General features: G+C 44.0%; 11 protein-coding genes across 11 annotated transcripts; 5 read left to right on the plus strand and 6 right to left on the minus strand.

Annotated features, from left to right (window-relative positions):
- Positions 1-136: 136 nt before the first annotated feature.
- On the minus strand, positions 137-1,736 carry L203_101727 (uncharacterized protein; the record flags this gene model as incomplete). Its single annotated transcript, XM_066211163.1, has 6 exons — positions 137-711; positions 775-1,095; positions 1,167-1,297; positions 1,356-1,550; positions 1,622-1,667; positions 1,715-1,736. The coding sequence occupies 6 exons, from the start codon at positions 1,734-1,736 to the stop codon at positions 137-139; spliced, it is 1,290 nt and encodes a 429-aa protein (XP_066067260.1).
- A 212-nt stretch (positions 1,737-1,948) lies between these two features.
- On the minus strand, positions 1,949-2,845 carry L203_101728 (uncharacterized protein; the record flags this gene model as incomplete). Its single annotated transcript, XM_066211164.1, has 2 exons — positions 1,949-2,344; positions 2,396-2,845. 2 exons carry the CDS (start codon positions 2,843-2,845, stop codon positions 1,949-1,951), a joined length of 846 nt encoding a protein of 281 aa, XP_066067261.1.
- Positions 2,846-3,658: 813 nt separating this feature from the next.
- L203_101729 (uncharacterized protein) lies at positions 3,659-4,740 on the plus strand (the record flags this gene model as incomplete). The annotated part of the gene is made up of 4 exons (XM_066211165.1): positions 3,659-3,748; positions 3,970-4,098; positions 4,167-4,280; positions 4,588-4,740. The coding sequence occupies 4 exons, from the start codon at positions 3,659-3,661 to the stop codon at positions 4,738-4,740; spliced, it is 486 nt and encodes a 161-aa protein (XP_066067262.1).
- Positions 4,741-6,044: 1,304 nt separating this feature from the next.
- On the minus strand, positions 6,045-8,860 carry L203_101730 (uncharacterized protein; the record flags this gene model as incomplete). The annotated part of the gene is made up of 8 exons (XM_066211166.1): positions 6,045-6,924; positions 6,974-7,668; positions 7,720-8,205; positions 8,258-8,452; positions 8,509-8,617; positions 8,668-8,747; positions 8,791-8,811; positions 8,858-8,860. The coding sequence occupies 8 exons, from the start codon at positions 8,858-8,860 to the stop codon at positions 6,045-6,047; spliced, it is 2,469 nt and encodes an 822-aa protein (XP_066067263.1).
- A 963-nt stretch (positions 8,861-9,823) lies between these two features.
- On the plus strand, positions 9,824-10,768 carry L203_101731 (uncharacterized protein; the record flags this gene model as incomplete). Its single annotated transcript, XM_066211167.1, has 5 exons — positions 9,824-9,925; positions 9,978-10,006; positions 10,211-10,499; positions 10,557-10,626; positions 10,692-10,768. The coding sequence occupies 5 exons, from the start codon at positions 9,824-9,826 to the stop codon at positions 10,766-10,768; spliced, it is 567 nt and encodes a 188-aa protein (XP_066067264.1).
- Positions 10,769-10,884: 116 nt separating this feature from the next.
- On the minus strand, positions 10,885-12,120 carry L203_101732 (uncharacterized protein; the record flags this gene model as incomplete). Its single annotated transcript, XM_066211168.1, has 7 exons — positions 10,885-11,240; positions 11,290-11,419; positions 11,485-11,644; positions 11,696-11,799; positions 11,868-11,978; positions 12,036-12,071; positions 12,118-12,120. The coding sequence occupies 7 exons, from the start codon at positions 12,118-12,120 to the stop codon at positions 10,885-10,887; spliced, it is 900 nt and encodes a 299-aa protein (XP_066067265.1).
- Positions 12,121-12,326: 206 nt separating this feature from the next.
- L203_101733 (60S ribosome subunit biogenesis protein nip7) lies at positions 12,327-13,096 on the plus strand (the record flags this gene model as incomplete). The annotated part of the gene is made up of 5 exons (XM_066211169.1): positions 12,327-12,369; positions 12,416-12,503; positions 12,557-12,716; positions 12,793-12,927; positions 12,977-13,096. 5 exons carry the CDS (start codon positions 12,327-12,329, stop codon positions 13,094-13,096), a joined length of 546 nt encoding a protein of 181 aa, XP_066067266.1.
- Positions 13,097-14,054: 958 nt separating this feature from the next.
- On the minus strand, positions 14,055-21,478 carry L203_101734 (uncharacterized protein; the record flags this gene model as incomplete). The annotated part of the gene is made up of 13 exons (XM_066211170.1): positions 14,055-14,061; positions 14,116-14,155; positions 14,274-17,631; positions 17,710-17,883; positions 18,120-18,343; positions 18,394-18,562; positions 18,613-19,190; positions 19,247-19,675; positions 19,732-19,814; positions 19,864-20,207; positions 20,259-20,456; positions 20,511-20,711; positions 20,762-21,478. 13 exons carry the CDS (start codon positions 21,476-21,478, stop codon positions 14,055-14,057), a joined length of 6,522 nt encoding a protein of 2,173 aa, XP_066067267.1.
- A 125-nt stretch (positions 21,479-21,603) lies between these two features.
- On the minus strand, positions 21,604-23,426 carry L203_101735 (uncharacterized protein; the record flags this gene model as incomplete). Its single annotated transcript, XM_066211171.1, has 4 exons — positions 21,604-21,842; positions 21,896-22,068; positions 22,123-23,000; positions 23,052-23,426. The coding sequence occupies 4 exons, from the start codon at positions 23,424-23,426 to the stop codon at positions 21,604-21,606; spliced, it is 1,665 nt and encodes a 554-aa protein (XP_066067268.1).
- Positions 23,427-23,594: 168 nt separating this feature from the next.
- Positions 23,595-24,844, plus strand: L203_101736 (uncharacterized protein; the record flags this gene model as incomplete). The annotated part of the gene is made up of 4 exons (XM_066211172.1): positions 23,595-23,888; positions 23,931-24,086; positions 24,135-24,619; positions 24,670-24,844. 4 exons carry the CDS (start codon positions 23,595-23,597, stop codon positions 24,842-24,844), a joined length of 1,110 nt encoding a protein of 369 aa, XP_066067269.1.
- Positions 24,845-26,486: 1,642 nt separating this feature from the next.
- Positions 26,487-27,118, plus strand: L203_101737 (uncharacterized protein; the record flags this gene model as incomplete). Its single annotated transcript, XM_066211173.1, has 4 exons — positions 26,487-26,595; positions 26,648-26,697; positions 26,757-26,834; positions 26,888-27,118. 4 exons carry the CDS (start codon positions 26,487-26,489, stop codon positions 27,116-27,118), a joined length of 468 nt encoding a protein of 155 aa, XP_066067270.1.
- Between the last annotated feature and the right edge of the window lie 331 nt (positions 27,119-27,449).

Below are 27,449 nucleotides of genomic sequence, written 5' to 3' on the forward strand. Positions count from 1 at the left end.
TTACTGGAGAATCAGGGCTGGAAACAACGAGATGAAAGTATTAGATGCATCACTGTGCCTTTGGTAGAATAAATACAGAACCACAGGTATACGTGGTTATATTGCTTTCGTTTACCTTCTCATTCTAACCCACCAGTTAATAATCAGTTTTGACTTTTTTGGCCTCAGGTTCTCCGCCTCCCTCTGTAACTCTCTTCCCTTCATCTTTCACGTCCATAGGTGCTGCAATAGACGCAGTGGCAGTAGTCTTGGATTTTTTCTTCTTTACCATTCCCGTGAGATCGTTAACTGGTCCACTTTCTACTTTAGCCACTGATCCTGACGCCTCACCTGTGCCCATCAAATGCGAAATACTTTCATGAACTAGATCACTAGCTTCTGGTGCTGTCTTGAGTTCTTCAATTTTCACCTCCAAGTCCCCTATCAGTATGTCGACATCCTTCAACTCGCCTTCTCTGTCTTTTTCATTCAATTTCTGAATTTCCTGACTCCATTTTGCTGCATCTTTGGATTCCAATTCGGTTTTACGGGCAATGAATCCGTCTAAAGCAGACTGAACATGGGAAAGGGCTGAATCACGTTGATTAGGAGAAAATTCGAGGGCTGTAGCAAGCTGGTAATGCGCAGAGGCGATGCGACGCGAAGACGAAGGCAAGTGCGATAAATGACTTAATGCAGAGGTAAAATCTTGAATCGCTTGAGGGAAATTCTCTGTATTACTCGCTTGTTAGCATTTGCTCCTTTTTATATCCTTGTTTGCTGCATTATACTTACCCGTCTCACACGAAACATTTCCCAACGCCAAGTAACATTCCGCCAATAATTCTCGCTGTTCTTTTCCCTCGCCTTCTTTCAAATCAGAAACAATCTTTTCATAAATGGTGCGCGCTACGTCAAGAACCTCCCATGCTGCATTATAGTCATCCTCGGGCTCCTCAATTTCACATTCTTCTTGTGCTTGCTCTGCCTGAGCAGGAACAGGTTGAGTAGAGGAGCCGGGTTGAGCAGACGGCTCTTCGACAACAGATGCATCTCCTTCGTCATCTGATAATGGATCAGCAGAGAAGAAGAAGTTCTTGCCGTTAACAGTTGTTTCTAAAAACCCAAATGTCATTAATTGCCTTGCCAGATTTCTATTGGTCTACACATTTTAATAGAAAACATACCAGTTTCTTCGGCTTTGGGTTCTTCCTTGCCCATCACACCTGCTTGACTACTTGCGAGCTCATATAGCGCTTTCCCATAGCTCAATAGGAGAGGAGCCATTTGCGGGTCTGACTCACCGACCACTTGTCGCCTGTAAACCGCAAGTTAAATCATATTTTTCTCCTCTTATGTTTCAAAAAAGAGCTTACATGAGATCTAAAGCATCGGCATAGCAATCCACAGCCTCTTCCCATTGTTTGAGAGCGATGGCTTTTTTTCCAGCATCTACATGCTTAAATGCTTCTGTGCGTATTTGTTCTGGTGTCTCAACTTGTTGTTGGTCCTCCGACGCGTCCAACTGGGATGACTTCTTGATACTGGTAGAAGCGTCGTTTTGCTCAGACCTACTAGTAATTCAGTCCTTTTGTGGGTTTCCTTGATGATGCCTAAAATACAGGCGGAGCGCCAAACTTACATATTTTTGGAAAATCTCGAAAGAAAAGTATGAAAGAGAAAACTAACTGAAACGAAATAATTTATTTCTACGCGTTTGGCGCGTTATACGCACTGTAAGTTGTATCACGTGACATTTTAATCCGTTGTCTTTCATTGTCAAGTTTCAAAACAAATAAGAGCGATTATCATAATACAAGATTTGCATACCATCCTATACACTCAATACAGAATACCTTGTAACCTCGAAGAAGCATTAATCAACATGCTTCGCCTTCGATCCGTCATTTCTTTTGCTCACAGTCTTTTCGAGCTTATAAATTCGGGGTTGAGGAATTTTGAGACACGTTTAAGTGTTGCGTGAAGGAAGCGAGGAACTTGGCATTAATCTTGCGATAGTCGGGCTCTGAAACTTCGCTTTTGCTTGTTTTGGAGGTTCCTCATGGCCCACGAGTAAATTCAGAGGCTTTGGCCTTTCGCCCTTTCGCCCTTTTTCATTTTTGCTTCGTTCTGTATAAACTCGGGCCACAAGAGCTCTCGATGCCTCCTTGGGAAGACAAGGAGAGGCTGTCTTCTGCCAAAGAGGTGAGAGAGGCAATTTGCGGCAGGTACCCAAGCAGATTTGAGTCGGCGTTGTGGGTGATGAGAGAGAAGACATGCGTAAAGTTGGTGGAAGAAGGATAGATGGGTGCTTGGTCTTGTGTTTCAACTTAGGCCGAGGGGTGGCAGGTCGAGATATGAATGTCTATTCCTCTAAGCATCTGGAAGCTTTTGATACCACTAGGAGAATACTTACAGAGGTCGTAATAGTCTTGTCAGACCAACGTGAAGATGGAGATGGACAACGAGAGGACGCAGGAGAGATTGGAGTAGAGGAAGGCAGGTTCTCTTTAGACCAGCCGCTCGGTTTTACTAGTTGGCTTGGAGTGTTAGGCAGAGCCGGAGTGAACAAGGGCGAAAAGGTTAGTTGATGAGGATATGGGGTTAAGCATCTAGGAGGTCGCGGACGAAGAATGGGAGAAATCTTTAGCATGTTAGCATATGCAGAGAGCTGATCTCGCCATGTCAAAGGAAGCACCAAAACAGAACGTACAGGAGAAAGCCGCCCAAACACAGGGACAGGGCTCAGAGTACCAGATGGTGGAGTACCAGGTGGGAACGGTGAGCCTGGGGAGAGGAGCCTTTCTCTTCCTGAAGAGTTTGAACATGTCAACTTGGGCACAGATAGTATAGACTTTTCCGGCATTGTGGTGAGATATCTATCAATTTGTTGTATTTAGATTGAGTCAGCTTTGAAAGATATCAAAATATCTGGAAAGTTAGCCTAAGATCTGGTGGCGACAGTATTTGGGCTATATGATTATCTCTTTAGGATACTTTCTCTTGATTGTGATTGAAGTCATGTCAGTGTTAACAGATATGAGTTGTGTATCAGCGTTGTTCTTCTTTATGACTGAAGCGATAGATTGAGGGACTACAGATTCCCATACAGCATCTTGTCTTGGTCCATTAAGGTCTGTTGAAAGGTGCTGACTATCTGTTATACTCCTGTGGTCCCGCCTGACGGCTAGCCGGCACAATGACATCAATTGTCAAAGGATCACGTTAAACCTTTATCCATGTCAGACATCCCTTCCAAGATTGGCACCTTGGTGGTTTTGTTTTAATTGTTTTTACAGTATCCGTTTCATGAAAGGAGGCGGTTGGCTTGTTGTTTGGCCTTGACACCAACGGCAGATAATGCTTGGCCATGATAGTAGGCTTAAGATGTTTCAAGCCAAGTATGCCATGATGTAAATCGTGTGATGAATGGTTGAACTATGTAACAGACAAGGAAAAAAATGTAAAGTAAAAGATGTAACCTGATTCAGTTTATCGGTTATTCACCAAGGATACCGAAAAAGGGGAGGTCGTAAATGACGGCCTTAAATATATATATATATTTATCGCCGACGATCCATTTGCTTGTGGCGGCATCCTCCGCCTTTCCTCTAACATCTTTAACAAAATACTTATCTTTGTCCACAAGTTATTCACAAAAAAACGAACCAAATTGAATATGTCCGCTGACCTTACTTGGCTTCTTGTCCGCAACTGGAACTCTTTCCAAGTCAAGGGCGGTCATGGCCCTGTGTTCTCCAAGGAGAAAGTGAGTTGAGAGTTGGATTATAGCAGAAGAGCTGGGGTAAAACAAGTACGGCGGTGTATATGCGGCAAGAGACTAAAAGAATGGATGAAGGCTTAGCAGAGTCCAGGGAGAACTGCTGCTGGAAAAAGCCGCACGAGAAGGCCAGATATGGATGCTGGGCGATGAAATGAGGAATAGGGGTCAAACAGATCAAGAATTGAAGCCTGACATATTTGTAATAGGGCAACCTGCTCAACAAGTCATCCCACAAATACTCTGGTCTTGCCAACTCCAAAGTCGTCAACATCTACTCTTCCCCTGCTGGCGGCATCACCATCACCAAGATCAAGGCCGATGCCAAACCTAACCAGGTTCGTGCCTGTCTGGCATAAAAGATAGGCGACAGACAATGATTACTGATAAGTCATTACGTTGATAGGTTGCTTCCGCGCGATCTCACGTCGCTTTGAAACGATCAACTGGACCAAGGAAGGCTGCCAAGATTGCTGCTACTGAGACTGCCTCCAAGGGCTACCGTGCCGACCTCCGACCGGTACGTTAATTCATCGTTTTCAGTTTCAGCATCGAACTTTGTTTATTCCTATTTTTAAACTTCTTTTTATTTGAAGTGCTGCAGCCGCACTAGAACTCCCCGGAACTTCTTTTCTCTTTAGAAAAGGTATGAAGGGCCGAGCGTATTAGGCTTTGCTATATCATCTCTCTGAGGTTGTTCCGACCTTTTCCTTATCGCGCTGCTTCAATAATATGGCGAGGTATTTTTGTGCTGGCCGGGCACATCTTGTTTTTCTCTTTTAATCCATTAGACATGTTGGAACAATTGTTGACTTGTATTGTTAAAGATTGCCGTTGCTCGTGCCACTACTCTTCTTCGTGCACAATGCCGGGACGCCAACCCTCCTCGCAAGTTCTTCCAGTCTCGTGCCGCCCGTCGAAGGACTGCTGCCTCTGCGACAGAGGGTAACACTGCTGAGGACGTTACCGATGTTGAGTAAAAAGTTGGCCAGGGTTTCTGTTGCACTGGCACAGATGCCTGAGGAGGAGATCTTCTTAGGTAGAGGTGAATGCAGGTTATGACACATTGAGAGTGACGGAACTTTCAACTTAAAGCTAAAAGCGATAACGGAAGACTTTGCCTGGAGCGGTATTGCAAGTTTATACTGACCCGTGTTGAGGCATGGTTTCTAGCTTTAAAACCTTGCATCTTTGCGAAACGAAGTGACAGATTTATGATTATAGACACTGCTCACACAGTCTCTCTTGAATAATTATTCAACATCATGTTCAACCATAAATATTGATATGTTTATGGTTGATGATTATGACCATGGTTGTGTTTGCCGTAGTTTTCAATTTCTTTATGGTACCATGTCCACAAGAATCCAGCTGGAATAGCATGCGCTCAACTGTAAGTGTATAACCTATACCCAGTTATTAAGGCATACATGGATAACAATGATTGTGAGTAACGGCATAATAATGCTACTCAATTCTATGTATTCAACCAGCATTAGTTTTACGGTGCCTTTATTCGTGGCCATCATTATACTTTCTTTTCATCAGATATATCAAGAACAGACGGCTGAAAACACAGTGACGCACCCAACCACCTACATTAACACTGACATCTCGTAGTTATTCGCAAAGATAGCCAAATGCTGGTATCGCCCTTTGAATGTCAAGGCCTATGACAAATGCATACAACATACATCGCGATGTTATGCTACCATGTATCTCGGTTGTTGCTATCAAGTGTTGTGGTTCATGGTTTTTCGGTTAGAGAAATACATGTATAAAGACAAAACATCTCGATGAAGTATGTTTCTTTCATAACTGCAGGTTAAATCTAATGGGACGTTGTGTTATCACCTTGTTAACTTGATTACAACAGCAGCGGGGTTTGGTATTCCAGTACTCGAGGCAAAAGTCTCTTGATCCACTCTGAAAGCACATTTATCAGTTTGGACTTGTTCACATACCGTAAAATCTAATGATACTGCACTGGTTCCCAATCTCTTCCATGGCAAGCTCCCTGGCATTTCAAGACCTTCAGTACTGCTGAGTGTCATTAGCAAGGTGAAGCAATTTTGTTTACCTGTATAACCTGTAATGATAGTAGAGGAAGATATAAGATAAGATGTCTGTATAAATTACATCGACAAAGTATTAAAAATACCTGGTATTTATCACTTTGAACCCCCGTCCACCTTCCACTTGCTCGTTATTTGATGCCTCAATTAGTTCTCATGTCACAGTCTTGTGGACACAGATTGGGTCATACGGATAAATTCATAATCTCTTACTTATCGATAGCAGCTTCTTCCGGAAGTTCAGATACTTCAAAAAGCTCTGGATCGGTCTCAGGATCCCCAAGAGTTTCAATAATCTTTCCTTTTCCATTCTTTTCCAGTAACTCCTTCCAGCCCTCAACTACTCGCTTGATTTCTTGAGGCGCATACGATCTAGCGAAGAGAGCAGCTTCAGTATATCGTCCAGTCTTGGTCAATATACGCAGACAATCTGATGTCTGTGAGAGGGAAAGGTATGATGAAAAGGCTAGATTGTGAAGACCTTTTTCTTCTGCGGTAGAGGCTAGCTGAGAAAGACCCGCTCTATCGGAGGTTGACGTGTAAAGTAAGAAGAGCGAAGACAGGTCGCCAGACTTTTTAAAGGACTCCTCGGCCAAGTCCATCCGCCATGCCTCAAGGGCTTTGTCCCCAACGATCTTCCATTTAGCTGACGCTCCAGCGACAGGGGAGGATCGAGCGAACTCGAGAGCAGATTCTAGGTCATTGAGGGATATGGCAAGATCAAACTTATGATCTACATCAGTAGAGACACTGAGGGCAAGTTCTTTGAGGTCTTGAGCTTCGAGGAAACGTGCGATTTTGTTTTTTTGATCGGCAGGGACAGTAGGCAAGATTTGCTCAGCTGCTGTGAGGTCTCCACGAAGGATGGCAGTTTGGTATTCTACCACAGTCAATGACAGGGCGTAAGAGTAGATATTCAAGTTTTTGTCTGTAACGTAAATTCTATTGTGAGAGGGAAGATATCCCAAGAGATAGGTTGGTTGGTCAAAGTGGTTGATGACATGGGATTCGTCGCCAACTAGATAGTTGAGGCGATTGTTTCCATTGGTATAGAGGAAGCAGTCGCCTACCCATTTGCTAGTCTTGACACTGTTTCGTCTTGGTTAGCATTGTCGAGTATTTAATTTGGTAGACTTACGTTTCTGAAATTTCAGAAACGATATTAAATGCCTCTTCAACGCCTTCATCGCCTACATCACCTCTCTCTTCAGTTGCATTCTCCCATGCCCCCCGGTCGAATCTCAACACATACGCTCCATCTTCTGCTGCGATGGTCACTAACTCTCCAGATGTACTCCAACTGACATCAGTAGCATCCACTTCAATCCTTCTGACAACCTGTCCAGTCTCCCAATCCCAGAACATAACAAACCCAGGACCGCGTGCAGACAAGAGAGTTCCGCCATGGATAGATTCGATAGGCCAAGTGCCGAGAGCTGAAAGATGAGAAGGACGTTCCTTGAAATTTCGGTAGACCTTGATTTTGGATTTTCCCTCCTGAACAGCATAGGTATTTGAGTCGCTAGCCCAAGCAAAACTTGTTCCGTTTCCAAAAGCTTTGTTTCGCCAAGCCAGCGAAGTATAGATGATGTATTCGCCATCACCACATACCGTAACAAATCGCCCATTTGGAGAATGTTGGAGAGATTGTGGATAGACTTCGGTAGTACCCAGGTCACGGAGAGAAAGGGGAAGGCGCTGTCCATCTTCTGGTGCATCGGGTGAAGAAGACAGAGGGAGGGAAGAAAGGTTGGTGGTAAGAATTTCAGTGTTGCGGGCATAAACAATTTTGCCAGACGTGTCCATTGAGACAGCAGGCTCGTCTCTCCCCAGCTAAGTTTCACAAGTCAGTTTGTGCTAGACACTGTCATATGAGTAGACCACCTTTACAACAACCGCTCCTTCATCAAAACCAACTGCAACTTCATTCCCACTTTTTCTGTAAGCAACACACCAAGCTCTTTCCAGCCCATAATTCAAGGTATTTTCCAAACGGTATGTTGAAGAGTGCCATATCTTGATAGTACCATCCTCTGATCCAGATAGGAGAATAGGTAACGACGGGTGGAAGATAGCGAATGAGACATTGGCGGTATGGGACTCAAGCGTTTGTACGCAAGATTTGGCGTGATAATCCCAAATTTTGACTAGTCTGTCATCGCCAGTGGTGACTAGATAAGGCCGATCACCACCGTGATAATAGTCAACGTAGTTGACGCCTTTTTCATGAGCCTCAAGAGAAAAGTTGGGAATGGGGTTACCGAGAGACCAGACTTTGATGGTATGGTCCAAACAGGCTGAAGCGAATGTTTGTGGGTCTTTAGGATTGATGGCAAGAGCCATGATGTAATGAGTGTGGCCCTCAAAGATCTGGAAAGCGTTATTAGAAGAAGAAGAAACATCACGGGTCCTGAAGGCATACCTGCACGCATCTCCATCCCTTTTCCCAATCCCAACACTTGATAGTCATGTCATCACTACCAGTCAAGACCAAACTCAGATTAGGGTGAATAGTGAGACATCGAATGTAGTCTGGATGAGCCTCGAAAGAAGTGATTTTTTCACCAGTAGAGACATTGTATACTCGCAGTTGAAAGTCATCTGAACCAGTGACAAACTGCAATGAATACATGAGCAATCTCTCATATATACTTTTTCCAAAAAAACACCAACCCAGTTCTTCCTCGCAATGTATCTGACGCACCGAACAGGGACATCTGTAACTTCAAATGTCTTTATATCCAAGCTGGTTTCATAATCCCATATCTTGACTTGACCATTACTACCCCAGTTATCAGTATATGGTGAAACGTATAGTACGACAAAACCAACTATAATCCGCAAATAACATGTGGCTCTGTGGGATGAAAGTCCACTGATTTAACACGATCTGACCTTGCCAATAGTTTTCTCTGTAGGTATGTTAGGCTCTTGTTGTTGATTTCTGTCACATACTGTGATATCTAGTAACATGGGCTACTATATGATTAGCTTCTGACAAACGTTCTCCATAATTACTCACCATGGTGACCCCTTTTATCCTTCAATTCTGCTGCTACTGCAGATGGAATACAAGACAGATCTTTGAATATTGCGAAGCAAAGAAAAAAAAAGAGACAAATAGATGTAATTGTGAAACCAACGCGTAGAAAGAGCGTGGAAGGTAAAAATAACACGTCATGACATGCCAGGCTTTTAGTGATGTCGGCAATCACCGCCAATAATAGGGTGATTCATTTTCACGAACTGAGTAGGATACGTAATCACGGAAGCAAATTTTGGCTTTGTTCAATTTAATCCAAATTGAATAGGCTTTTTTGCGTGTTCAACTCGAAAAGCCAACGTTCAACTTACACCATGTCTTGTTCAATACGATATAAATCTTCAAACTCAATGCTTATCTTGTTCTACATAACATATACTTTCAGACTCAATAATTTTCGACTCTCAGGCGTCAACACCATCTACAGATATGTCAAGCTTGCAGATTGGCTCATCGGATGGCTCCCACGGACTCATCCAGCATGGTGTCAGAACGTTGGAATTATTGCATGGAATATAGCCAATAAATAATAATGCAACGTAGATTGCATTATTGTGACCTTTTGGTACAGAGCGTGGATATTAATTATTGCTAATATTCATGACACATGGCTCTTCTCATAGCCACCTTCCTGCACTGAAATCCCCATGTATATATCAAATGTCAAGAGACTGGTGTAGTTGGGATGGTGTTGGCATAATTTGCAGAAGAACAGAGCCCCAGCTTGCTTGTTAGTGATACATGACATAGACATAAACATTCAGATACACGAAATGGTAAGAGGTGAAAGTGACAACCATTAATCGTTACGTAATCATACAAGAGGGTGATTCATTATCACGAACTGAACAATGTTCAATTCGCCCTTGGAAATAAATTGCCCTAACGTTCAACGACTCAATTCTGTCTACTTGATTTATATCAATTGTTCATCTTCACTTGAACATGTCAACTTTTCGTCCAACGTATACATTCAAAGAAGCTACATCGCAAGAAGATGTTGAAAAGTGTCATCAGATAAGAATTCAGGTCTTTGTACATGAGCAGGTATAGTCTTTTCTGGAGGAAAGACTCAAAAGCTGACAGGGTGCTTGGGTAGGGATTTCCATTGGAGGATGAGAAGGATGAGTAGGTTTCTTGTTACAATATCCTGGTTTATTTTTTCATTATGCCATTGGCACTCATACAAGATTTTGAGGAAACTGTTCATGAGCGGCCGATATCAGATGTCGAAAACTGCAAAGTCTTTTTAATTGATGGTCACTCTTCTTTCTATCTGACGAAACAAGCTTGCGGTAGCATGTAGGCTAATCCCTGCCATCGAACCTGTAGGTATGATGCAGAAGCTAAGCACTTCCTGCTTACTACTTCCGATCTAAACGTCGAAAACCTTGCTGGAACAGACACAAAAGCTGAAGCAGAGAAGCCAAAATGCCATGACGTACCCATTGGCGTCATTCGCTACGTCCCATCTAAACAAAAGCTCACACGTTTGGCTATCCTACCGGCTTACAGGAATCTTGGGCTCAGTCGCGTTCTAGTCCAGGGTTTAGAGGAGTATGTCAAGAATTCTTTGCAGAGTAAAGGAGTAAATTGGTTCGATATTCGTTGTCATTCGCAAGTATGTTCAAATCACTGCGGCTCTATACATTGAATGCAGCTAAATATCGCACTACAGCTACAGGCGATACCCATTTACGAAAAGTTAGGCTATATCAAAGAAGGGGCCGAATTTGATGAAGAAGGCGGTAGGTTGCCAAATGGCTCACTGATAGTGTTCATTTGAATTAGGACAAAGCTAATCAAGTTTAAGCCCCACACCAATTGATGATTCACAGGATCAAAATCAATTATTTTTTGGGTACTCACAATGAAAAAAATAGAAATTAAAGATTCATCTAGAGACATCAGATACGGTAGCAGCCTTCCAGTGCACTAGTTTATACTACCTGTAGAATTTTTGCTGCATCATGAACATATCTACAAGCTCCAAAGAGAACCTATCATTACTCTTGCATCGTCACATCACCATCGTTTGGTTGTTGGCTTTGGGCTTGCGTTTGCTCTTCCACATCTCCTTGGCTCCGGCCTTGAGCTTCACCTTCGGCATCCTCAGTTTCTGGTCCATTCTCTGGCTCTCCCCTACTCCTTCTCCAAGCTCTCAGCAAATCCTCGGCGCCTTCGTTCTCCCAAACTCTAAATCCTCCTCTGTTCGCCGCTGCGCTCTTTGTTAAATCTTCGATGGCCGCATCAGCAGGGCCAATTATGGCGACAGATGTGTTGAATTGGGAAAGGTGTTTGTCTTGCTGAAGGGTATCGTGTAGAGCAGAAAGGCCGTGATTGATCAATTCAGGAAGGGAAGCTAGTTCCATTTAGCCTTATCGATAACTTCAAAAGAAAACGAAACAAACCTTCAGGAAACTTATCAAAGTTCTTTTCAAGGTAAGTCTTAGCACTCTGAGAACGAGCGCCAATGGAGTGGGCATAGTACTCAAATGCAGTACCTGCGGGAGAGAATTCAAAGAGATGGGGACCAGTCTCCTTCATACCCCATCAGCATCTCCTCGGTATTTTCAGCATTATTGCAATAATTCTGAGTGACGTACGTCCTTGCCAATAACCAAGAATCCAACCCCATAAGGTCTTCGTCCATATTCCTGAGTGTTTGTTTGGGCACGGTCGGCAATGGATTGCACAAGACGAGCGACAGGAGTTGCGCGGCCGTAGGTCATTCGAGATTGCATTGCTTTTTGTCGCATGAAATTGCTACAATACAAAATCGTTGGATTTTATACAATTATAGAAACGAAGACGAACCTGAGAACACGAGCATCGCTGGTCAAGCCGGCGATAGCCACGCCAACATGGTCATCAATCCTGATCAACTTTTTTTGGTATGTTGCGAGCTCGCCTGTGGATCTCTATGGAGTTATGAACTTTTAGTAACCCTTTCATTTTCATGCTACTTGTAACAAGACATAAGACTTACCTTGAGAGTGAGTAATACGGCGTGAGTATTTGATCTCAAGCCGATAGCCGCTGAGCCTTGCTTCACTGCTTCAAGAGCATATTCTACCTGAAAAAGTTTTCCTTGTGGCGACTATATCCAGAGTAAGCCTATCGGCCTCTTCTGTTCTTTGCACTCAGCTTCACGTACGAAAGTGGTATTGTCCGAGTCATAAGAGTTACGAAACTAGCGGAAATTAGTATCGTTTATATGCTTAGTTTTCTATATTCACCATTATTCTGCTTGCGTTTGAGATAGAATAGAAATAAAAACAAAAGCAAGATAAAAGTTCAAGTTGGCAGCATCTTTGGCGACGCGTAGGCTTAGTGGAAGAAGTGATAATTACGTAATATAAAAATGTGGAGGTAGGTAAGATTTATGCAACTTTCAAATTAAATAGAATAGAATGAAAATTCAAAATACTATCAGATTTGAGAAGAAATGAGACCATTAACAGAAGAGGAAACAAAAGCGGTTTTTGAGAGTGAGCAGAGTACCCAAAGATAAAGAGAGTGACTAATCAGTTATAGAGCTTGCCAACTACATTGGAAAAAACCTCGTTCATCTCATTGATCGGGATGAAGACGACGAACATTGCTTTCGTCTTCACAAAGACAGGTATATGGACCCCAGCTCAATATTCAGTTCCACATCTAACGCAGTTCTGGTAGAGTATACTACCTCCCTCTCCCAATGCTTCATCTCGCAACATCTGTGGCTCGTCCAAATCTCGTCTCGCTTGGAACATGTTTTGGCAAGTTTTCGAAAAGCGGTAAATTTAAACTTGGTATAACTTGTCTTGACTATCTTGCGAAATACGCCAAGTACAAGGTTAGTGTTCACCCTTTATCGTCTTTTTGCCTTTTTACCACCGAAAATCTGAGATGTCTCCTGATAAATTATACAGGTATGGATCAAACCATCAGGAGAACTGCCTTTCCTTTACGGAAACCATGTCGCTAAAGCGCACTTGGGAAGATTGACGGAGGATACGCCCGAACATCAAGGCGTGGTGGTTTACAATATGGCAGATGTTCCATTAGTAAGTCTTCGCTCTTTATTTATACCTTTAGCTCAACATGCGTGTACAGGGATTTGGTGTGACAGCTCGCTCGACTCTTGATACCCGCAAGCTAGATCCAACAGGTATCATTGTGTTCCATCAAGCAGATGTAGGGGAGTTTTTACGAGACGAAGACACGATGTTTTAAGTTTTGAGCCTGAGGGCTTTTACATAATGCGCGACATAGTGATGAGAAGTAAGGTGAAGGTCACAGGAGGATCAAGAAAAGGAATAAAAATAGCGCTCTTGTTGCGCCTGAAGACTTCAAGACTTGAGATGTTAGCCGGTATTAGTGAATTTAGTAAACAGACGGAGTTGTTAACGATGATCCATTCGGGGCAGCTTTGGGTTTATTCTGCAAATTTGTATGTATACTATCGCCCATGTCTCTTTTGTATGCCTCCCATTGAAGGCCATTTTATGACGACAGCCATGTTGCTATGCTCATTACAGATAACCGAGTAGTAGGACATTTTTCAAATGTACATATCCTCAAGTCGCAACAGGTAAAGCAATTAATTGTTCAATTAGAACGGTTCTCATACACCAATCTCTCATAATCCCAATCATGCCGAATATCAATTATGGTAGGCTCAGTTGTACATACAATCATCAAAAAAAAAATTCATCTGGTTCTTGATTTTTGGAAGCTTAATGATATGTTGAATTATTCAAGCCCAATTTTTTGTATGTCCAACATATGCAGGTGAAATGTGATTTCATGGAATTGAAAACAATCACATGCAAATATGCAGATGGATATGAATTAACTTAGATAGTGTATCAATGTAATTGATAGTTATGCGAATATGCTATGTTCGGTGTTGATGATATGCTGAACTCAGACTTTCACTTCCAATAGAACTTGTTCTCTGCTCGCATCTCACCAGAGAATGAGAATGCCCCTCCCCACATCTGCATTTATTTTTCCTTTTAACGATGATAAAACATCGAATGAAGGTCACAATAGATTGCAAGAACCTTTAGCTGATTTGTCAGAAAAATTCTAACTGCAAGTTCGTCGCGACTCACTGATAAACTTGACGAAGACGTTTCTCTATAAAAAAAAAAGGCCAAAATGTCTCGACACACTGTCATGATCTTATTCATAGGCTACCAATGGTCAGCATCTTGACACGGATTGACGCACAAGAAGTCCAAGCTCACCAATTATTCCCATTACTCCTCATGATAGCCTCTTCTCTCCCTCAACCTGATCATTGCTCTCTTCTTCCTATGGAACAGAATTAAACTCATCACTTTGGAATATTTAGTTTTCAGCATTTGCGCAAACGCTCGAGGCGTCATCACTACCGGTTGCCCACTGACAAAGTGTCTGACTGGAATGTTTCCAAATAGTGGCAGAAGGATACCGTAAACGCCCCTTTCTTTGCTTTGGTGACGCTCATCATCAGCTATGTTGAGCTCCTCAGACAACGACGGTTTGTCTTCAGATTCGAAATCGTCAGAAGCAAAGGGTATCCATGTTCTTGATGTACCGGCTGATTCTAACTGGGCGAAAGCATGGTCGAGAACAGTAATTGTAAGAATGGTTGGTCTCCACAGCGTATCACTAGGTCTCCATCGGCGTAGTAAAGTCATTGCGATTGTGTTGTCCTTAGGGTTCCAACCTGGAGACGAAGGCTTGGAAGGCGATGGGAAAGGCGAGGAGAAACGGTCTTGATGTCTTCTATTCGGCGGGCCAAAAACCGGAGCAACTTTGTGAGAATTGATTGGTTCCATCTTATCCGCTTGTTCTTCGTCCCACGCCGAAACATCTGCTTCTAACTCTGTCTCATCACTGATGGAGTCGCCATTCATCTTCCCCATCGCCTTTTGCTCTCGAAGCGCCACATCATGTCTCCATTTGTATCTTCCGAATCTCCTCATAAGCACCATTTCGGCCACCCTAAAACCTCCTTCAACATCTCCAGCCCTTGCTAAAGCCATGGCAAGATGATTGTAGTTGGCGGCATCAAAACCAAAACCAGCTGTGTGGACTTGACTCCATACTTGACGGATCCTGCGAAGTGCAGTTGGGTCAGAAGTAGAAGAAAGAGTGTCGAGAACAATAGAAAGCGGGATACAGAGGAGAGCATCGGAAGTCCGGATTGACTGCTTCTTCATAGAAACGTCCGTCTCCTCTTCTTCGCCAACTGCTAAGGCACGACCCTCAAATTTGTAACCTACATCTTGTTTGGCAAGATTCAAACACCGTTCCCAGAGCTCTTCTACACCTTGCACGTTGGAAGCTCTTCTGTAAACGTCCATCAATAAACTCCAGAACTGTATTTTTCGTGCTGGGCCCCCTTCGCCAAAACATTCACTATTAGCTGTAGCAAGGTCAAAGTAGTTTTTCGCTTCTTCCCAATTCTGCAACTCCCCGTGCGCAATCACCAATGGAGAAAAAATGTTCTGCTGAGTTAGAGAACGCTGAGCACGTAGATCCGCTAATTGACCCGTTTGAACTTGGTCATAAACAGTCATCGCAAAATCGTGAGCTTGCATGAGTGATCTTGAGCCACGAGCTCTGGTGAAAGTCTGTATTATTATGCCATATGTGACAGAAGAAGGAACTATGTTTCGTCGCTGCATTTCTTCATACACAGCACGAGCGCTAGGTCCATCATTAAGTCGAAGGTAGCCATGTAATAAGATTGAGAAGTGATACATGTCGGGAGTTGGTGCCATGGATATTTTGGAAAGATTGTCCATCTCACTGTAGAGGTCTCTCGCCAGGTCCATGTCACCATTATCACAAGCAGACTGTATGACAAGAGCCCATGAATTGGATGAAGGAGATTCAATTTTTCTGAAAAGGGAGACAATCTCCGCTGTTGGTGATGACAACCAAACAAGAGCTTTGAGGATAGTTGACAGGATGGCTTGTTGATGTTTCATTCTTGCAGGTAGTTTACTCCATCTAACAGCAGCTTCTGTCCAATTCCCGGCTTCCACTTCCGCATTGATAACAGCTGCATATGCAATGGAATCCGGTTTAATTCCAGCTTCCATCATAGCTTCAAATACACTGTTGGCATTAATGGGGTCGCGGCGTTTGGCGAAGAGCGAGATAAGCGCGGTATATGAGTACAAATCTGGACTTAAACTAGAATCTAGCAAACGATCGAATAGATCAATAGCAGGACCAACATTTGCCTGGTCAGCATACAGCTGAAGAAGGGCATTATAAGGGTATATGAGAGGTGATATGGAGTTGATTTGGTCAAGTAAGGCTTCAGCGCCAATAGTATCGTTGGCATAGATATGTGCCGTGAAAAGTACGACAAGAGCATCCGCATTTTCTCTCCAATTTCCTCTAAAGCGCTCATCCAAAGCAGATATCGTTTGTGTCACACGCCCGTTGTAAGCATGCACTTTAGCCAATGCTAGCTGGTCTTTTAGGTATGGCTCCGCCTTAGACGACAATGCTTCCCAAGCTTCTTTTTCCTCTTCTATCCATTTAAACCTAGCAGCGAAAAGCATCACTTGATGCCATGTTTCCCTTGGTAACTTTGGATACTTTTTGCGTATTTGATGATATAATCGACGAGCTTCGGGTCGGGCAGCCATAGCGAACTGTTTACAGAGATAAATAGCCACATGTGGAGCAACTACCACATCTCTATCTGATAGCGCCTTGTGCAACTCTAGTGCCTCGTCTAATTTCGATCGATCATTTGCCAGCGCCAGAAAAAGCAAAGACCCAAACCACCCACTACGCGTTGTTGGACATCTCTGCCATTCTTCGATAAACCGTTCTATGGGTTTATCTATTCTTCCTAGTGCCCTGAAAAAGATATTTGCGACGCTGGATGAGAGGAAATGAGAGTCTTTGAACATGGAGAGAAGGGTTTGTCGAAAGTTGAAGGGCGCAGATCGTAAAAGTTCGACAAGATCTTCGTTCCGACCGGCCGAGACGACTGTCGATTCATATTGCTTGAGATAGCTCAGATCAAAAGACGGATAAGCTATCACTTGTCCGTACGTCCGGTGAGCTATACGGGCAAATACACGCGCCACAGCAGCACGAATTTCAGTCCGAGCTCTTTCCCATTCTTCAATCCGCAGATAGACAAGGGCGGAGATGGCGTGAGCGAGAGAATGCGTCGCATTTGTCTTGGTTTTTTCCTGCCCTTCCGCTATTACCTCTTCTATATCCTTTTTGGCCCAGCTCATCTCTATCAAAGCGTAGGCCCGAATGGCCGACACCAAAAGAGGTAACGACTTTTGTCCTTGATCTATATCATCACATACTATACGCATCAAGCTCCTCAGCTGTCTTTCAAGCCATATCCATTCCTGATTATGTGCTGTCCGCCGATAGAGTTCAAACACTCGCACAAGGTTAGAAATTGAGCCTAGTTTTATTGGTTCGCAATGTTCAGCCTCAAAATCTTGCAGAAAATCTTTGGCAGAGTCATAGCCCCCATAACGCAATTTTTGATATATGTCATTAGGAAGCATATGTGATATAGGAGCAGGGTAGACAGGGTTGATGAATTGGTCATAGGTGGATAAAATATGGGTAGGTGTAAATTGTTTATCGGATAGTTCAGATCGTATTCGCCTATGCTCTTTTATAGGACGAGGTGTTGTATGCAATTTTTGACGTTCATGCGCCTCTGTCTCAATGTATTGAGCAGCATTAGACGAATACCGCCTTTGCTCAGATCGTACAGCCTACAATCGAGTTGATGGCTAATCAGTACTAATCTTATACACCCGGTTCCCGAGGGCAGAATTGGAGCAGCAACTTACATTCAAGATGCTAAAGTGGCTCTGGGTAACCACCTCCTTCCGTTTCAAGCTTCTGAATGCTCTCACTGGCTCACGATAGTTGCTTTGAATGAGCTTTAAGACATGGGCCAAAGTTGTAGCAGGACTGCTATTTGTCCGAGTAAATTGGGGAGAGGGCATCTGTGGACTACAGATCTGTGAACAGATATGGTATAGCTACCCTCACAGGCGCTTTTGTTGTTGCAGCCAAGAGATATTGTAAAGTCAAAGTAATTGTGATTTTATTTTTAAAGAATTAAAAGTCATTGTGCTGCATTAAAATCCCGAAACTATTCGCCAAGCGGTGGTCGCCGCCTCCACATTTATTGACCACTACTTAAAACTCTGACCATCTCTCCATTTTCTTTTTCAAGCTTTTTAATTTTGCTCACCAAAGCCCCCATTTTGTCCAGCAGTAACTTTCCTCTTTCCTTTATGGAATTGTTTCCACCGATTCCAATCCAGCTACTGGATACACCAAGAACGTCCGACCCTCCAGCAATGGTAATATCCTTGAGAGACTGGAGTTCCGCTTCGTAGGCTTTGATTTCAGCTTCAGCCTTAGAAATGACAGCAGAGTTATATTCGATTTGACATGAAGCTTTGAATATGGGATCTAAATAAATTTCAGTAAGACAGAAGATCAACCAACAACACAAATCTGACCATTGACAAGGTCCTCAAAGGCATACTTGAAAACAGGCTTTCCAGGTCGTACCATAGAGGCCCGCCCGTCGATATAGCTCACAGACACCAGCTCGTGTTCTTCTAACGCTTTGAGGCTGTGTTCTGTGTTCTTGAATGGGAACTCTTGAAGGAGCTTGGCGTATGGAATCTATCCAATAATCATCGGCTATCAACCATATCAGAGAAAAGAGAACCCACCTCAGCGTTCTTTGCCAACTCTGAGACAATTTTCCAAGCTTGAGCCCTGCTCCACGGCAGTCCTTTGGCATCTTCGCTATCATCTCCAAATGCTGCTTTTCTCAATTCTATCACGTTTCTTAGAATAATCTCATTCACAGCATCATTAATACTGCTTCCTAATCGCACTTTGGAGACTAAATTTTCAAGATCAACCATTCGTCCTCCAAGCTTTGATATCTGCACAGAGTCAGAGGCAGACAGGGTCGTAGCTCTAAGGCCAGTCTTTGTATCTTGAGAGGACGAAGATGAGGGGTGGAGATGCAGTTTTTCGTGAACAAAGTTCAAAGCATTCTCCTCATTCGCATCGCTCAGCCCTACAACGCTCAGTGGTTTCGATGGCATCGCTCTTGTCAACACTTTGCCCGCCGTTGGACCTTCAGTAACCACGATAACGTGTGCAACCTTGTTCTCAACGAGACTAGTGGCCCATTCGGCCAAAACATTATATAAATCTCCCCGAGCGGATTTTTGGGCAAAGGAAGAGAGGACAACGATGGGCAAAGACTTGAGGGATTCTGACTCGGCATCTACAATGTCTGTAATAGGTTAAGTAAACGTTCATCTTATTTGTAGGCCAGAACAAGAGCTTTACCTTCCGAAGAACTAACACTGCCATCCGAATTCATTGCCACTATTGCACTGGGTGATAGGACGGCGGCATCACCAGAAATGTCCCAGTCATTTTCTACCCAAGGCTCAATGCCACCACCCAATTCACTCAAGCCATTCCCAGCTACACAGTCTAATCTTCCATCTTTCCATCCTCTATTCACCATCTCCTCTCTCTGCCTCTTTTCAAGCTTTATCTCTGCCATCTCCCTTTCTCTTTTGAGCTTGCCTTCATGACGTTTGTGCGCCTTGATGGATGTAGATTTCAACGCGGAAGAAACGACATCGAGAATCTGACGAAGAGATTGATCGGTAGGCGTCGAGAACCCAGCTTTTTGACCAATAAGACCTAATGAGGCCAGATCAATTAAGCTGGAGAGGGAGGACATAAATGAGAATATTGGGTAGTAGCCTATCAAACGACATATGAGTCAAGTCTCCAAGATTTAAGCGAATAAAATTCGGTACCTGTCTGTTCAGCCAAAGCACTTATCAACGCTGCGTCATTCTTTGATTTCGCAATCTCTTCGCAATCGATTACCATTGTGGGTCTACTGTTGATAAGTCTCCACATTTTCAAGCCACCGATCGAAGACCTACTTCTTAACTTCGCTCCTAACCCTCTGGACCAAGCTCTCTTTTCCACTTCCACTTGGTCCGCTCACAACAATGAATGTACTTGGCCATTCTTTCAAGTTTTGCAGCAAAGTACGTTCACTATCCATCCGATCTTTCCAGGCGCTTTTGCCTACAGCGTCTTGTCCTCCATTGGTATCGGTGAGAGTAGACGAGTCTGTAGGTGATGGGTCGGATAATGGAGATTGTGTGTGAGACGAGGACGATGTAAATTGTGCGCGGATTGCTTTAACAAGAGAATATTTATCCATATCCCAAACCCCTTCAAGCTTCGAGCGTACAAAGAACGCTCTAATTGGATCAAAAAACTACAGAATGATCTTCAACTAATGTTTTCTCCTTTTTTGCAGACTACTCACTGTATAACTCAAAGTCCCAATCAAGAAAGCTATCACTGGCAATACCAATTTAGGATGTCCACTGATCCAATCTCTGACAGCATGTGCCTTGATTGGTCGCTCGTAATAAATTCGCAAACGACTTTTCGTAATTTTCAAATCTTGAGAAAGGCGAAGATTGAAATCAGAAGTATTTGTTGCTGTAGAGTAACCATGCAGCTAGTGCTAATTAGCATTTGCTATCCAATGCAATAGGAGTAGTCCAGGACTTACAACATTGATAGCGATGACAGCAGGCGTCAGACTTGAATATGAGACAATGGCGTACCTTAGTGAGCCAGAGGGAACAGGAGTTGGAGGCTGTATATCAGACAACTTTCCATAAGGCCTAAACAAGGTATAGAGCATCTCTTGCGAAACGTCTGGACCATCAAATTCTACACGAAGTTTGGTGGATGGAAAACGATTCATATCCTATTCCAAATTGTGATCAGCTTCTGGCAATAAACAGCGCGAGGACTTACCTCTGTCCACTGTCTTCCCTTGACTACCCACACCCTTCCACCACCAGCTGCAGCTCTTAAACCCTTTACATCTTCCTCACTCCCTTTCCTTAATATGCCTGCTTCCTCCTCTTTCGCACCATTCATGTTTGAGTCTCCAGAAGCTGAATACAGTGTGTGCCCAGGGACATGCCTCTCATCGAAACGTTTGGCCCACTTTGTGCCCAACCAACTCGGCCAGCCACCATGCGTTTGTGCCGAAGCCTCAAGCTGAGGTATGAAGAGTTTGCCGGATAGGTTTTGCGTCCACCTATAACCAAAGTTTGTATCGGCAGGCTCTATACCTATTCTGGCTGCCTTTTCTTGATCCAACTCTTCTCCTTCTCCCTCTCCGCCTGGTAACGGAGGCACATATGAAAAGTGCAAAAACACCCCTCCGTCTTTCCGACTCACTTCCCAGCTCTCCACTCTAAACCCATGGTCTCTGAGTTTGCTGGCAATTGTATGTAACCGATCCAACAGATCCTCTTCAAACAGCGCTGCTAACTGGGGGCGAAAATCCCAACGTCCAAAGGCAATGGGTAACACATTGGAGATATAGAAGGACGCTTGCTGTCTTTGAACAACAGAGGTGGAGGTGGAGGCGAGACGACTACAAGGAAGCAGGCAGGAGGTAAAGCGTTTGGTTGGGAATAGCCGAATACGATGTGGAAAAGAGAGACGTTGAGGATGAATCATGATCCTTGGCTAAAGTGTAATGATAAGAAAGAAAGAAGAAAGATAAAAAATGGGAAAATGAATATTTAACTAAATAATGACGTCATCCGTTTTACAACTATAGAGAATAGATATGCATACAACGTCTACTTTTGTCCTGGAATGCTGCTTCCCCCTTTCTTCACATGCGTAAAAGTGCCGCCTGCAAACCATCGATCATTCGCAGCTTGCACTCTTTGAGCAGCGCTCAGCGATGGCGTTACGATTTCTATTCCTTGGACTGGTGTAAATGACAGAGAAGTCGACATACCTGAAGCGGCGTCGTTTGATGTTACTGAACGACCCAGCAGTTGGGTTCGCAGTCGGTTGGCTCGAGAAAGCTTGGCTGGTCATTGTTGATAAGTTAGTGGATACTCTTGATAAGAGACTGAAACGCACCCTTGGATCGAGAGTCGGCCACTTCTGCGCGAACGCGACCTGTAGAACCAATCATACCCAACCCGACAGTCTCATCATCCACGCCAATCTCTTCTTCTACTTTGCCAAACTCCATCCTATTCTGCAATTTTCGAAGTTCAGTTTGAGCATACGCTTCTTTGGCTTTCCTTGCCCTATGGTCCAATAAACTCAATATGTCTTTTACACAATACACACCATAGACGTACCTTTTACCGCCTCTTTTCTTGCGATTTGTCTCTTGAGGAATGGGTAATGCCTTAATCATCTTGTTGGGAGGCGGTTCTGCCATTTTTTCAATCTTCTTTTGTAATTCTGCCAGCTGTTTTCGACCATATGACCCATCCCTTGCACCCTTACCGGCATCAATTCTTGCAGCCAACGCACATTTTGCAGCAACTGCCCTCTGTGCTCTCCTCCTGTCCTCTGGTTGGGCTAACTGTACAATCTGCGATTGAAAGATGAAGCCGGTGTGTCGTTGTTGAGACGCTGCAGAAAGATGGGAAGTTGCGAGCGACTTTTTCATAGCCCCAAAGAGCATGACATTGCAGCTTGGTTGCCGCGAGAATGCGTGAAGACCACCAGCAAGACCGAGCAATTTGGCAGCAATGCCAGTACCAACAATTACCGAAAGATTGGGAGCAACCGCCGCCATTCTCGATTCTACATAGGTAAATATCTGCTCTCTAGCTTCTCTAAGTTCTTGGGCTACCTTGATCGCACGTTGAACGGTTTCCCACTCTCCAGCGTTCAAAATCCTTCCCCTGGACGTTGTCGCTGTTAATTGGATACTCAAGACTGTTGCAGCAGGTAACGTGCTAGGAAACTGTACTTTTGTCAAGTCCACACTTTGGCCAATCGCGTTTACCGCAGAGATGTAGGTCCATGGATCAGTAATGAGTTGCTCCAGTTCTGGGAATCGAGGCGAGTAGTGATCGCGAATAAATTTGTGAACAATAAGAATCTCATTGTCAACTTCGACAGACAAATTATTTGCCGATACAACAAGATGGTATTCAGGGTTTTCTTCGAGAGGACCAGAAGAAGTTGACATGTCGGTGGGACTCAAAGTGTATTTTTGAATATCCTATTTAATCATTAGTATCATCCTATTGCTCAATTCCAAACTCAACCTCACGCTTAAAATCTCCCGTAATTTTGAGCTACTTGCGAGTTTGCATACCTTGCCGACATCCTGGACGGTAGTCATATCTGTTTTCTCGACTTCGTTCTTGTCCAGCTCGTCTGCAGGTCTGACTCCTCCTTCTGGGACGTAGCCTAGAGCACTTTGACCATTCTCCGTCTTGAGACTCTCCTCTACTTCGTAGTCGTCGTTTTCATTTGGCTCATCGTCGTCAACTTGCATAAAACTTGCTGGACGTTTACCTTTATTGAGAGGTAAAGGCGGGGGAGGCATATCCTGCGGACCATTCCGAGTCTGCTCTGGTGACAGAGGGGTTTCCTCGTCAGACAGGCCGTCCAAGTCAGCCAAGAGAGCATCTGCCAGCGACATATTGGTGTATAGAAGGATCAATGAAAAGTCAAATCCAAAGCATTGAGTAAATGGAAAAAGAACAGTGAGCGATGGCTGTAGTCGTTCCCCCCTTCAAAAAAAAATACTAAAAAGAAATACTATATATATTTTAAAAATCAAGTACAACCTAATTCATCATTTCAAACCATGTCTGCAGCAACGATTCCACAACTTTTCGCCCAAACCCTTACTTCTCTCCTTCCTGTCTTTGCATACACACTTCCTCTCTCAGACGCTTCCACTCAATCGCTTCTCACTACCTCTCTCGACAAGCTCTATCTCATTTACCGCACTCTACAACAAGTAGGCGTATGGAGCGAGAATGAGAGCGTACACGAACTGAGCGAGCGGTCTCTACTATTTACGACTGTCCCATGGGTTATTGGTGCATGCGAAGAGAAGCGGACGGACGACCGCAAGCAAGCCCTACAAAATGCAGAGGTAAGATCTGTGGATATTGACATCGCTGACTGAGCCGACAAGACGACGTATAAATCCTATATAGATCTCTTATCGCAATACAAGATCGTTACTCCTAATGAAACCCAAGAATACCTCTCTTCTTCCAACCCGGAAAAGAAGCGAGAGACAAAGATTGCCCAATACAAGAAAGAAAAGCAACTCGAACAAAAGATTTCAGCAAGTCACCTGTTGGTATGGTTAAACTTGACTGATGTCGAACAATAGGCGATAGCAACGTTCTCTGGGGAAAACTCACCGATATCATTCATCATTGCCATCTTGCAATCATTCTCAGACGATGATTCTTCCAACGCAGACTCTCCACACCTTCGCCAAACAACACTCGACGTCCTCAGCCTTCTCCATTCCCAAGCGCTCTCTGCCCTCTCCACCATCACCATGGAGCTAGATATTCTCGCCTCTGCTCCCTCCATACCTCTCCTCTCCAACAGCGACACGGCACGCGACAAACCCCGTCAAGAATCTACTCAAGACACCACTTGGCGGCTGGATTCTCTCCCTCCCTCCCAACTCATCGGAAACAAGGGCAAAGTCCTCCGACCCTTTACCCTCCTCCCTAGTGGGCAAACTCAGGATAAAGAAAGACTCAAGAAAGAGGTGTTTCGGGAAAGCTGGCGATTACCTACCATGTCCATTGACGAGTACCTAGAGATTGAGCGACAGCGAGGAGGAATCATCTCGGGCGGCGGGTAAGTCTTTCCATTACCCTTACCGTACAAGCACCGACATATGCCCTCAGGCAAGCATCATACGATGCTCCGACTGCTTCTGAACAACTAGCCCTTGAAACAGAGCAAGATGGTACGATCGGAGCGCATGACGCAGACGAAAAGAAGCGAAAAAAGGACGAGAATTGGGCAGTGTATACAGAAGAGAATGCGAAAGGCGCTGGGAATACGATGAACAGGGGATGACATGTTTTGTATACCGAACTGCATCTCTCCTACTGCCTCGCTTTCATTGTCCTCCCATGCCTTGTATCCGACACAGTTGCGCCAACTAGAGCAGCATTCATGACCACCATGCATGGCATATGAATCGTAAGAAACGTCTGGGTTTGTTCAGATGATCTGCCAATGCTCTAAGACGCGCTCTCAACTCGTTCGGGTTTAATTATCCGTAAAATGACTTGGGCGTCGTCCACGAAATAAGGGACCATGTTAGGAATCTCTTATTCTTGATATCTTGGCGATGGATGCTTCCTGCTGATTAGTATCGGGCGGGGAGACAAGATGGAGAAAAAGAGAATAAACTGGCCGATTGTATCTCTTTCGACTGCGATAAGATAACGCCCAACCCGGCTCTTTCGTTTGTTGATCCAAAGGCACTCTTTGACCTACGACCGAGATTTGGTTCTCCAAAAGAAAAAAAAGACTCTATAGAAGCGAACGGCACCTCGGGTGGACGAGAAGGGTGACTTGGAGAACGCCTCCAAGGACGCTGGTTCGCGAGACCTAACAGTGCCTGCGGGCGAACGGTGACGTCTGGAGTTGGCGACAACAATAGCTTGTACAGGCAATACCACAGTCCTAATACAGTCTGTCTAGGACATGTCGGAAATATCGTAGGCCTGGTCTGTATGAATCGATATTGGTGAGTCCAATGCTCCAACCGAAAACCAAAATTTCACTATTTTTATAGTCCATACGTCGTCGAATTTGGATATATCTTCCAGCTTCTTCCTCGTACTGGCCCCTATAAACTCACTCTTTGAGACCAAAGGTGAGCGCTTAGCTGATAAAGCTCTTGTTGGTATTAGATAGCACAAGGGGCTTCAAACGCAATGACTCGAATTTTTCCAATCTGGCCGCAGAATCCGGAAACGCTGGCCAAGGATCAACCAAATCCCCAAACTCTTTTGTAGCCTCTATCATGAGTGGTATTGTATACTTTTTCTACTCGATATACAGCTTCAGCACAAATCTGAATCGGGCCAGAGTTTTAATTCGCCTGCAAGCTGCTTGTATGCCCGCTCTAGCACACATCTTGAAAGGTGATACACCATGGCTTACACATCAGAATAAATCCAATCTTCGTCCTCGTCATGATCGCATTAACATCCTCAACACTTTCTCGGGACTAGGGCGTATATTGACTAAAGATAAGTTGAAGGTTCTGAACAATGCCCATCTTCCAGTCCTGCAGACGTGAGTTCTGTACGACTGTTAACCAGCGCAATCCTACAATTAAATGCCTTGAGTATTTGCAGGTATCCATAGCCACCTGAATCGCAGGCAATGGCATGAACTTATGCCATAACAATCAAATATCAATGCTCTACTCCACCTACAAGCCCAGTAGTTAGACATTTCAAGCAGCTACTTAACTCACGCTCTCGAGAAATGCCATTCTATAAGCTCTTCTTTTCCATTCCTCAACTTGTTATGCCCTTCTATCCATTTTGTATATATTCACTTTGAAAATTATTTTGCATTTCTATCACCAATGAAGCAACATGCAACTGGTAAATACTGGTTACGTAACATGAAGCTAGACTTTTGTATTGCTACACGTTGTGATCTTGAAAGTTGCTATTTACTGTTTCTTTTTTATTGAATGTTTACAAGAAAAGCTCTACCTGCACTCCTTGGATCCTCTATTAGACGCCAGTTCACCACTGTTTTGCCCAGAATGTCCGCTCCTTACCAAGTAGTTGCTACTGACCGTGAGCTGTTGAGCAATATCGACTGGCTGGACATGGCTGATGTAAACTTTAGAGGCTCCTGCTGCCATTGGGCCCTACTCCCAAGCTGTCACTTATAATGGCGTATGAAGAGCTGCTTGGGTCATTCAAGGATATCCAAGAGGAACTGACACAAGTCATAGATCCTATACTCTTCTGGCTCTATTCCTCTTGACCCTGTGAGCATGCAGGTTGTTTCTGGAGGCATTGAAGAGCAAACTGTAAGCTAAATTTAATGTTGGACAACACCGGGGCAATGCTTATGGTTTCTCAGCTCCAAGTCTTCAAAAACATCTCTGGCCTCTTGTCTGCTTCCGGCATCACCCCTGCCCACATTCTCAAGACCACCTGCTTCCTCAAGTCCATGAACGACTTTGTCCCCTTTAACAAGATCTACGGAGATTTCTTTGGAGAGACTCAGCCTTCCAGGAGCTGTGTCGAAGTTGCTAGGCTCCCCAAGGATGTCCTCGTTGAGATTGAGTTTATCGCTGTGGCCAAGCAGTAGCCAGTGACTAAGAAAGAAAGGATCAAGAGCAAATGTATGCATATTATGAAAACGTTTCTGAGAGTATTGAGTCCTTCTGATACAAGATGTTTGCTTGAGATTGCTTGTCAAAGCAGATCATTCTCGTATGCTAGAGCAGTAAGGCTCGTGAATGGCCAACCCGCTCAGAAGTGAGCAACGGCCGCTAGATGATACTTGTAGGGAGAATCGGCTTTTGATGTTCATGTTTCTCTGGGCTTTCTTATCGGTTCTCAGCAAGAGCCTTAGTTTAAAGGCTCTTACGCACACTTTAGTTATACCGTATGAGCAATTGACGAGTTTTTGGGTAATC

This window comes from Cryptococcus depauperatus, chromosome 2 (assembly GCF_001720195.1).
Source record: "Cryptococcus depauperatus CBS 7841 chromosome 2, complete sequence".
Lineage (NCBI taxonomy): Eukaryota > Fungi > Basidiomycota > Tremellomycetes > Tremellales > Cryptococcaceae > Cryptococcus > Cryptococcus depauperatus.